Source organism: Coffea arabica, chromosome 4c, assembly GCF_036785885.1.
Source record: "Coffea arabica cultivar ET-39 chromosome 4c, Coffea Arabica ET-39 HiFi, whole genome shotgun sequence".
Taxonomy (NCBI): domain Eukaryota; kingdom Viridiplantae; phylum Streptophyta; class Magnoliopsida; order Gentianales; family Rubiaceae; genus Coffea; species Coffea arabica.
The window spans coordinates 3,242,670-3,254,045 of NC_092316.1; the positions used below are offsets into that span (position 1 = coordinate 3,242,670).

The following is an 11,376-nucleotide window of genomic DNA, read 5'->3' on the forward strand; positions in this document are numbered from 1 at the left end:
CTTGGATTTGGCTCCCCATTTTGCCCTCCAATTTGCCTTTTGCTTTTTTGTTTCAATTTGTACTGTTATCAGATTAGGTGTGATAAGGAAGTGGAGGGCAGGAAATGAGTATAACTAAGTCCTAACTACAGGCAAGTTTACAAACCCGCGAAGTTCTTCATTTACGATTTCGGCCTGAGATTTCTACCATAAACAATCAAAGAGAGTCTAAAACAATTAGAGAAATTAAGCAGCGCGACTTTTCCTTGTCTCAACTAGAACTGACGGCCTCGTGGTCAGGTAATATTCAAGTAGAGAATAGCACATACAACTGATACAAGACAATGGCAAGCGTATATTACCACACCGACAGGGCTCCATTAACCATACACAAGCCAGCATCTAACAAATAACTTAAAGCTCTCATCAGTTTCTAGCTACTTCAATCCAATTCCATCAAGACCTGGTAGACAATCGAGCAAGACTTCAGCAGCAGTGTCTAGTTCTTGCTCTGATATAACTAATGGAGGGACAAGCTTAACGACATTGCCTTTCCCCGCAGTGAGTATGAGAAGACCAGATTGTCGACATGCATCAACAAGTGGTGAGGCTGATACGTCCAGCTCTATGCCGATGATAAGCCCTAAGCCCAGTACCTCTTTCACATGTGCATTTCCCCCTAATTTCTTAACTAACAACTCTTTAAAATATTTGCCTTTCTTGGAGACACTGGCCAAAAACCCAGGTTTTGAGATTTTATCCAGCACAGCAATTGCAGCACTGCAGACAAGAGGATTGCCAGCAAAAGTGCTACCATGATCTCCAAAATTAATGCTCCCAGCAACTCTTTCAGATGTTAGCACAGCCCCAATTGGTAGACCGCCAGCAAGGGGTTTGGCAAGAGTCATCATATCTGGATATATGCCATAAGCTTCATGAGCCCAAAGATAACCAGCCCTTCCTAGGCCGCATTGAACCTGGAAGAGAGGGAAAGCACTAGGTGTCACTCTTTACACCAAGAAGTAATCAAATGAGTACATTCAGCTCTGATGTTTAGTGGCCGTATCTTTCAAACTTTTCAGAATTAATTTACCGTGTAATGGGTTTAGGGATAAGTATCCAATTGTAGTAATTGAGAATTTGCACTGGGAACCACATCAGATGGAGGAGTTCAATAAATTAACAAGCAGGAGAGCTTCTTATCTAAATTGAACACAGGAAACATACTATCACACCATTTTTCCATATCTTAAATCCCAATTTTTGACTGTTTCATAGGCTTACCCATAATCTAAGCATCAACAATTGTCAAGTAACTCCTTTAATGAAAATCCAAGACATATAAAAGCAAAAAGATAAAGGTGAAATAACCACCCAGAGTTAGCTACAGGATGGGATATCTGAATTGCACCTATGCACACTATTAAGACACACTGAAATTTGGACTTTCTAATCTCTTGCCTGTGTTTCTCAAAAGCTTATTAGGCGCCAAAAAATGGCTCTTTTATCTCACTTAGTATTCAATGTTGCTTGTGCCCAAATGCATGTTTTAATAATAATAAAAGAAAAGCTATAATTTCCTGAGACACTAATTACCTCATCAAAAACAAGAAGAGCCCCAGCACTGTCACAGGCTGTACGCAATGCCTTTAAAAACTCCTTTGTGGCACTGTATATACCACCTTCACCCTGGATAGGTTCTACAAAAACAGCTGCAATCTTGCCACTACTTATCAGCTTTGTTGCTGCTTGGGTATCACCATATTCCAAAAAGCTGACTCCAGGCATCACTGGTTCAAAAGGAATTCGGTAGTGTTCCTTGCTTGTTAAAGCAAGAGCTCCCATAGTCCTTTCATGGAAGCAGTTGCTGAAGGCTATGAACTCCACAAGTGCCTGTTATTCACTCGGGTGCAAAGATCTCTGAAATTTCCTTGCAAATTTTATTGCAGCTTCATTTGCTTCCGTGCCAGAGTTCGTGAAGAAAACACGATCAGCAAATGAGCTAGCAACCAAACGCTTGCCAAGTTCAACCTGAAAATTTTCAATAGGTTCAGTAACATTTGTTTTTGCACATAACAAAAGCGAGAGAGAAATGTCGAACACAAGCGACTATTATTTTCAAGATTGAACCAATCAACCATTACCATCTTACCTTCCAGGGTTCGCCAAACAATCAAATTCACTACTCCAGGAAGTCCTAGAACACTTACAACTAAACTAATTGAAGCACATGCTCTTAATTTCTAACATACTACGTTCTACTACTTTCTTTTTCCTCTCCCACAATCCACATCAATTTTAAACCTCCAACACATTCCAAATCAAATTAAAAGACCTTCAAAATCACAGGGAAAAAAATTGCCATATCAATCACTTCTAATTAAGAGAATCCATTTTTCAATTAGAATTTCATTTGCTTATGAAACACCACTTCTTAATAAAGTCACATCATAAACATAAGTAGAAGCTTAAAAAGTTAAAAAAAAAATTAGAAGAAGAAAACTTTACCTGTGGAACAGAGTAATATATATTGCTGACATGGGTGAGGGTGTTAGCTTGCTCAGTAAGCGCCCGCAGCCAATCAGGATCACCATGGCCAAGTGCATTAACAGCAATCCCAGAGCTCAAATCCAAATACTCTCGACCTTCAACGTCATACAATTTACAACCTTTGCCGCTGGAGAACACAATAGGGGCTCTAGCATAGGTCCCCACCAAAACCCTCTTCTCCTCCTCTATAGTCTCATTAGCCCTTTGAGCATTTTGTCTTAAAGCTGGCGGCTTGGATGAGCCAGAATCTGGTTCTCGGACGTCCACGTTAAGGCAGGCTAATGGGGACAAAACTTGACGGTTAGTGATGCGTCAGCCAAAAACCAGATCCGAGCTGAGCTGTGGCGAGCCGAGCTAGGGGTCCTGCCAAGAAAGGAGGGAAACGGGACTGATGTCCCCGAAATAGCTCCGACGGTCAAGTCAGTAGAGCTTGTGAATAGGGCAATCGTATAGAATGCTTGTGTAAGCGTACCTTGCGTAGTCTTGGAGCGGTGTATATATAGGACTGGATGAGTTGTAGTTTCCTTATGGGGGTCAAAGTCCCCTTAGGGTTCGGAGTCTTCCTAGGGTTTTACGCGACGGCCCCTAGATGTTCGGAGGTGGCGGCCTGGTGCGCCCACCAGGCCCATCACAGGAGGCCCCTGGCACGGCCGAGCTGGCTCCCTCATGCCGAGCTGGCCCGTGCCAGCTATGTGGTCTCTACTGCCGACCTGGTGCGTACAATCAGCCGAGCTGACACATGTCACACGTGGATTTGCCCCACTACACTAGCCCCCCTTGAGTCTAGAGTCACCGAGGGGTCGTGTGAGTTTGGACCAACTTACGAAGCGTCAGGTCGGCCGGGTGTGGGACCCATGATTCCACGATCGCGCACCTTGTTCGGGTAACTGCCACGTACGCTGCCATAACCGTCACTTCAAGGGTCACGTCCTCCCATGATGGCTGTTGTCAGCTCAAGCGTTTTCCAAGATAACCGTCCTTTTGCAATAAATTTGAAATTCCAACTCGGGGCTCTTCAGCTTCCCGCCCAGGGGGCTTATAAATAGGCCATACCAAACGTCACTTTCAAGCCCTCTTCCTCATTTTCTCCTCTTCCAAGTCTCCTTCAGCTCGCTCCGCATTTTGTGAGGTCGTCCGAGAATAGGATTCCCTTCTAAGCACACTTCAGTTCTCGCCAGTAAGTCTTCTTTTCCTTTTATGTCGTCTTCATCCACACACTCAGACCTTACCAGCTCGGCACCTAGGCGTAGAGTTACCCGACCTGCACTCATAGAAATTCTTTCTTCTAGTCCTTCCTCTTCCAGCTCGTCCGGGTCAGAGTACCTTCCTCCCCTAGCTCCCCATCTTGTTTTAGGCATGGATCAGCCTGGTCAATCTGCCCAGCCTGAGGCTGGAGCTGCTGGCCCAGTGATTCCTCTGGAGGCAGCTCCAGCTCGCGCTAGGGCTGGACCCCCTAGGGGGCCCGACATCGACTTTGGGGAAGTCGAAATAATTCCCCCCATCCTTGACCAGGGGGATGTGGACGAGCTGGTAGGCAGGTACGATATTCCTCCCCAATTCGAGGCTAAGGCAGCCCAACCGGGGGAGTACGCCTGCCGACCTCCTTCGGGGTACGTAGCTATCTACAAGGATCAGCTCGTGGCTGGTCTCCGCCTTCCCATTCCCCAATTTCTTTATGATATCCTAACCTTCTGGGGTATCCGAATTACCCAGCTCATTCCCAATGCCGTTCGGTCAATCCTCGGGTTCTTCATTTTGTGCCGAGCTCTTGAAATTCCTTATTCTTTGGACCTGTTTAGGTCCTTTTTCCAAATGAAGGTGAGCGGCCCGGTTCACGGTTGGTTCTACTTCGCTCGCCGGAGCGGAGGGGAACTGCCTACCCGCGAGCTGTTCACGCGGGTGCCTTCCTCCATCAAGGGCTGGAAGGCACAATTCTTCTTTGTGAAGAACACTTGGTTTCCCCCCCTGACCTGGAGGGAGGAGACCCAAGTTTCTGATCCGATACCCTCTCCCCTGCCTGAATCCGAGCTGGACCGCTTGGTCAGCTCGGAAGCTCGGCTAAAGGTTAAAGAGTTTAACAATGCACATCTCTGGTCGGCGGGGCTGATTCGAGCAGAGGTGAATGACCCTGCCCCCGATCTCCGACCTCTTCTTCCAGAAGAGCTGACAGCTTGTAACTTCTGGGCCTCATTTCTTCCTTCCTTTTAATGAGTTTGGTCACACTACCCGAGCTGACCTACCTTTTTTACTCTGCAGTGAAGAGATTCTCCCAGTTGCTGAACATTGGAGGAGCGGGCAGTACTAGTACGCCTACCCCTGCTCTGTCCACTGCTCCCAGCAGCGCGGCTCCTCCTCCACCAAGACCCAATCCACAGATCGCAGCTCAGTCGCCGCCAGGGGAGGAGCCAAAGAAGAAAAGGAAGAAGTCGGCGGCCAAGAGGGCCAGGACCGAGACGACTTCCCCCCAATCCCATGAGGAACCCTCAACAGCTCTTGCACCTCACTACGGGGTGAACTCCGCCGAGCAGCAGGCTTCGTCAGAATCTCCTCCAGCTATGTGGTGCATGAGGAATGTGATCCCCATGAAGCCCCCCGCCGAACTGAGCTCACACCCGCACCCCCAGCATTTCTGCCCGAAGTGGGAGCTGTCAGTGAATGACCGGGCTTAGTTCCCTGAAGCTGCTAGGGAGCTCGTCAAGGGCGCGGTCCTCCCCCGCGACCATCATTTCATCCAGCTTACCTCTAATTCTGAGCTGCTGGAGCATTTTTACCTCAGTACCGCCCAGGTGATTCCTTAACTTAGTACCTCCCTGAAATCCCCTTTGATTTGCTGATTTCTTATCCTGTGTTCGGTCTGCAGCTCAATGTCGCTGGAGCCAAGCTGGCGCAGCGGTACGAGAACATGGGAGTCAACCTATCCCAAGTCGGCGCCGCCAAGGAAAGGCTAGAGAGCCAGCTCGAAGCCGCGGAAGCCGAGCTAGAGTCCCTGAAAAAATAACTTGCGGACGCCAACTCCTCCTACGAGCTGGAAAAGAAGAAGGCAGCCGAGCTATCCGGGACTCTGGAGGCCGAGCAGAAAAGGTCTTCCGAACTGATAGAAGCGGCGAGGGCGGAAGGGCGTCAGCTAGGCGTTCAAGAGTTTAAGAAGTCCGAAAGTTTTATGAATGACCTGGCCATCCTGAATGGCCCCGTCCTGCAGCTCGGCTATACCAAAGCCATGGCGGATGTTCAGTCCTTGAACTTACCGGGCTTCGACCTGAGCAAATGGCCTGATTACAACCCCCAACCTGTCCATCAAATTGACAGGCTTGTCGCGGGCTACAGCAATGGGCGCGACCTGGCTGCCTTGGTCGCCGACCCTACTTTTCCCGCAACCTCTCCCGAGCCAGAGCAAGAACAGCAAGGGAAGAGTTAGACGAATGGTACATAGATTAGGCCTATAGGAATTAGGTTAGGGTAGGGACCGAGCTGGCTAGCTTGCTTTTGTATGGCCCTCCGCATGTACATGCCTTTTGAAATGAAATAGATGGCCTTCTTTCTTACCCAACACTTGTAAATATTTTCTATTATTTAAAAGCATTGAATACATTATAATCCCAAGTACTGAGCTAATAAAATGAAAGACAGACCTGTCCAGCTAACCATTTCCAGCTCGGGCAGAATACTAAAGAAAAAGCCTTAAATTTGAGTTGTGCCAGGTACGCGGGACTTCGCCTCCATCCAGGCGACCTAGTTTACAATAACCTGCCCGGTCAGCTTCCCTTACCACATAGGGGCCTTCCCAGTTGGGATCTAACTTACCCGTGCCCCCAGCTCGGCTCACGGAGTTCTTGCGTAATACCAGGTCTCCAGGCTTGAAAGATAGGTGCCTTACCCTGGCATTGTAGTAGCGTGCGACCTGGCCCTTGTACTTAGCCATTCTTATGGCCGCCTCTTCCCTTCGATGCTCGAGCAGGTCCAAGCTAAGCCGCATCTCCTCCCCGTTATCCTGAGCCACAAAGTGTTGCACCCTACCCGAGGGTACTCCAATTTCTGCTAGGATTACTGCTTCGACCCCATATGTCAGGGGGAAAGGGGTCTCTTGGGTGGCCGTCCGAGACGTTGTACGGTAAGCCCATAGTATAGTAGGCAGCTCCTCCAGCCAATTAGTTTGGGCAGACTCTATCCTTGTCTTCAGGCCGTGCAGGATGGTTCTGTTGACATTCTCGACCTGCCCATTAGCCTGAGGGTGCCCAACCGACGTGAAGTGCTGATGGATGCCGAGCTCCGTGCACCATTCCTGGAGAGAGTGGTCAGCGAATTGTCTGCCATTGTCCGAGACGAGAGCCCTTGGTATGCCAAATCGGCAGACTATGCTTTTCCAAAGGAATTTCTGGACCGATCTGCTGCTAATTGTGTTGAGGGGCTCGGCCTCTACCCACTTGGTGAAGTAATCAATGGCTACCACCAAGTGCTCATAACCACCTGGAGCTCGGGGAAACGGCCCCAACAGGTCAATCCCCCACTGGAAGAATGGCCACGGGCTACTGAGAGGAATCATTTCCTGAGTGGGAGTGTGATGGATTGGGGCGTGTAGCTGACAAGACTTACACCGAGCTACCAGCTCGGTCGAGTCCCTGAAGATGGTGGGCCAATAGTATCCAGCCAGCATTCCTTTCTTGGCCAATACTCTTGGGCCGACATGATTGCCGCAGATGCCTTCATGCAACTCGCGCAAGATATAGCTTCCCTCCTCGGGAGTTACACACTTCAACCAGGGTTGCAAGTATGATTTCCTGTACAGGACTCCATGCGTGAGCACGTACTTCTGCAACTTAAGGAGGACTTTGCGGGCCTCTACCCTGCTCGGTGGGAGCTCCCCATAAGCCACGTACTGGACAATGGGATCCATCCACGAGCTCACCACCTGAATGACCGCGGCGTTGAACTGCTCATATGCCCGACTTCTGACGACCTCCACCAGTATCTCCCGACCTGATATGCCAACCGAGGTAGAGGCCAGTTTTGACAAGGCGTAGGCTCTCTTGTTCTGGCTCCGCGGAATCTGCTCGAGAGCGAACTGCCCGAACTGGCCCTTCAGCTCACGAGTTTTGGCCACGTATTTTCTTAATGGCCCCTCTTTGACCTCATAGCTCCCCCACACCTAGTTCACTATCAGCTGCGAGTCGCTGTATACCTTTATCGATCTAGCCCCTAACTTCCGCGCCATCTCCATCCCTGCAATCAGAGCCTCGTATTCTGACTCATTGTTAGAGGCTCTAAAACCGAATCTTAGCGCATAGGGCAGCTCTTCCCCGGTGGGGCTAATTAGGAGGAGCCCTGCACCACATCCTTCCTTACTTGACACGCCATCCACGTACAACGTCCAGGTGGGATCTGCTCGCTCCGCAGCCTCTGTATCCTTCCCAGCCTGGGCAGTATTTCTGGCCAGTTCGACCTTGACTGCTTTTTCAGAATGCGTGGCCTTGACAGCATCTATGATCCGTCTGACCTCAACTGCCTCCTCGGTCTCTCTGACCTTGGCAGTTTCTAGGGTCTGCTCGGCCTCAGCTGCTCCTCCGGCCTGTCTGTCCTCGGCAGCTTCTTTGGCCTACTGGGCCTCAGCTGCTTCTCCGGACTGTCCGGCCCCCGCTACCTGGATAGCCTGGGTGACCTCAATAGCGTCTCCGGCCTGCAAGACCTCTGCTGCTTCTTGGGCCTGGGTGGCCTTGGTAGTCTTTGAGGTCTGTAAGGCTTTGGCCTGATCGATCTCCGCTTCGGGTGATCTGAAGGAAACGCCATCCGCTATGAAGTCTACCAATGCTTGGGCTTTGATGGCCGTCCTGAGCTAATATCCCAGGTCATACTCTGACAATTCCACAGCCCATTTCACCATTCGACCCGAGGACTCGGGCTTGGACAGGATCTACTTCAGGGGCTGGTCCGTCATGACCACCACAGGATGAGCTTGGCAGTATGTCCTGAGCTTCCGAGCTGTATGCACCAACGCCAAGACATATCGTTCTATCTCCGAGTACCTTGCCTCGGCCCCCTGCAGGGCACGGCTGACATAATATACGGGTTTCTGCGCCTTGTCTTCCTCTCGCACCAGCACTGCGCTAATGGCTCCTTCTCCCGCAGCTAAGTAGATGAACAGGGTCTATGTCAGGGCTGGCAATCGAGCGAGGTGCTCCTTTAGTTCGTCAAACGCCTTCTGGCACTCCGGGCTCCACTCAAACTGCCGACCTCCTTTTAGGGCCTTGAAGAAAGGCGACCCCCGAACTGCCGACTTGGACAGGAACCTGTTCAAGGCTGCCATCCTCCCTGTCAGACGTTGCACCTCCTTAATATTTCAGGGTGGAGCCATGTCCATGATAGCCTTGATTTTATCTGGGTTAGCTCTCACCCCTTCTTTGGAAATCATGTAGCCCAGGAATTTTTCCGACCTGACCCCAAAGGTACACTTCTTTGGGTTTAGCCGCATTCATGAGCTCCGGAGAACCTCAAAAATTTCCCTCAGGTCAGAGATGAACTGCTCCTGAGTTCGACTTTTCACTAACATATCGTCCACATAAACCTCCTGGTTTCGGCCGATCTGATTCTTGAACAACTTGTTTACCAACCTCTGATAGGTCGCGCCCGCATTCTTTAGCCCGAATGGCATGGTGACATAACAATATGTGCCGTCCTCGGTGATAAACGAGGTCTTCTCCTGGTCCTCCTCGTCCAAGGCTATCTGATGGTACCCCTTGAAAGCGTCCAAGAAACAGAAAATCTCATAGCCCGCTGTCGAGTCCACGAGCTGGTCAATCATTGGAAGTGGGTAACAATCCTTCGGGCAAGCCTTATTTAAATCAGTGAAATCCACACACATCCTCCAGGCTTTCTCCTCCCTCTTGACCAGCACCGGATTGGCCAGCCAGGTCGGGTAGTAGACTTCCTTAACAATCTTAGCCTCTAGCAGCTTACCCACCTAACTTTTGACGACCTCCTTTCGCTCAGGAGTGAAGTTCCTCTTCTTCTGTTTCACAGGTCGGACGTTGGGGTCCACCTGTAGCCTATGAACTGCCAGCTCGGTGGGGATTCCTGGCATGTCATCCGCACTCCAAGCGAAAATCTCCGCATATTCCTCCAAGAGAGATTCCAAAGAACTCCTGACCAGCTCGCCTAGGCCGGTGCCGACCTTCACCGTGCGCTCAGGTCGGTCGGGCTGGACGGGCAGCTCGGCTAACCCCTCGTCTGTCTCCAATCTTTCCCCCTTCTCCATGGGCTCCCAGGGCTCTAAACAAACTGTCTGAGCTACCAACTTCTCCTTGCCCTTGAGGGTGGCAATATAACACACCCTTGCTACCTCCGGATCCCCCAGCACCTCAGCCACCCCAGCAGGAGTAGGGAACTTCATACTGAGGTGCAAGGTGGAGCAAATAGCTCGGAGGGCATTCAGTGTAGGCCGTCCCAGAATCATATTGTACGACGACGGCTCCTTAACCACCGCGAAGTTTACCGGGACAGTTCGGCACTTCGGGGACACCCCCACCGTAACCATGAGAGTGATCATTCCTTCCGGCCTCACGGGAGGACCTGCAAAACCGATCAACGGAGTTCGAACCGGTACGAGCTGTCTATCCTCCAGCTGTAGCTCCTTAAAGGTCTTATAATATAGCACGTCTATGGCACTTCCGTTGTCTATGTATACCTTCTTCACCTTGTAATTACAGGTGATGACTTCTATCACAATGGCTTCATGGTTATTAGAGGCCAGAGGGACTGCGTCCTCAGGTCCGTAGATAATTTCTTCATACATTTTCAACCGCTTGGTCGAGCTCTCCCTCGCGGGGGGAGGTCGATTGTGCCGCCGAGCTGTATGGCTATCCCCGCCAGCAGGTCCTCCAGCAATAGTGTTAATCACCCCTGCCAGATTCTGTGCTTCCTGCTCGGGAGTTCGGCCACGAGACCCATGAGGTCGGTCCCGGGGGTAGCTCGGACGTTCCGACCTGGGCCTTCCTCGTTGCTGGTCAGTTCGTTCATCTCGTATGAACTGCCCAAGGTGGCCTCGTTTGATCAGTTTTTCAATGTCTTTCTTGAGGTGACGGCAGTCCTCCGTATCGTGCCCCACATCTCGATGATAACCGCAATACAGACCTTGGTCCCGTCTGCTTTTGTCCCCGCCCAATGGTCGAGGAGGTCGGGAGAGCCCCTCCTGTTCCATGACTGCGAGCACCCAAGCTCGAGGTGCCGTGAGGGTAGTCCAGGGTTTATCTCCTCCGATTGGGCGGCTCCTGGGGAGGCGGTCATAAGCGCTCTTCCTTCCCTGGCTAGGCCGTGCATCCACCTGGTCAGCGCCCCTCCTGCGCTTGTCATCCCTCAATCTTTCTTGTGCACTCTTAAGGCGATTGGCCTCCTCCGCGTTGGCCTTCTCATGAGCTCGGTCTAGCATCTCCCGAACTGACTTGGGAGGTCTCTCCACGAGCTCGGTGTAGAGCTTTTGCTTGCGCAGCCCGTTGATGAAGGCGGCCATGACCACCTTGTCATCGCGATCCCGAACCTGATGGGACTCGTTATTGAAACGCACCATGTACTCGCGCAACGACTTCTCTGGCTTCTGTTGGATGGTCATCAGGTGTGCAGTGCTTTTGGAGAAGGCTCGTGACGAAACGAACTGGGCCGCAAAGAGTCGCGCGAGCTGGGCAAAGGACCGGATGGACCTGGGGGGAAGCCCCTGGAACCACTGACGCGCCTTACCTTCCAAAAACATTGGAAAGATCTTGCACCTGACCGCATCTGCAGCAGTTTGCAGGCGCATTTGGGTCATGAAGGCAAACAAATGATCCTCCGGGTCCGTGGTCGCATCATAAGACTTCATGCTTG

General features: G+C 50.9%; 2 protein-coding genes and 1 pseudogene across 2 annotated transcripts; all 3 read right to left on the minus strand.

The window, feature by feature from the left end:
- Positions 1-216: 216 nt before the first annotated feature.
- On the minus strand, positions 217-3,887 carry LOC113740076 (acetylornithine aminotransferase, mitochondrial-like; annotated as a pseudogene).
- Positions 3,888-6,193: 2,306 nt separating this feature from the next.
- Positions 6,194-8,827, minus strand: LOC140005028 (uncharacterized). Its single transcript, XM_072045097.1, has 5 exons — positions 8,755-8,827; positions 8,439-8,649; positions 8,165-8,351; positions 7,706-8,119; positions 6,194-7,603 (listed from the first exon to the last, which is right to left on the minus strand). The coding sequence occupies exons 1-5, from the start codon at positions 8,825-8,827 to the stop codon at positions 6,194-6,196; spliced, it is 2,295 nt and encodes a 764-aa protein (XP_071901198.1).
- A 654-nt stretch (positions 8,828-9,481) lies between these two features.
- On the minus strand, positions 9,482-11,371 carry LOC113740078 (uncharacterized). The gene has a single exon (XM_027267590.2). It carries the CDS (start codon positions 11,369-11,371, stop codon positions 9,482-9,484), a length of 1,890 nt encoding a protein of 629 aa, XP_027123391.1.
- Positions 11,372-11,376: the final 5 nt, after the last annotated feature.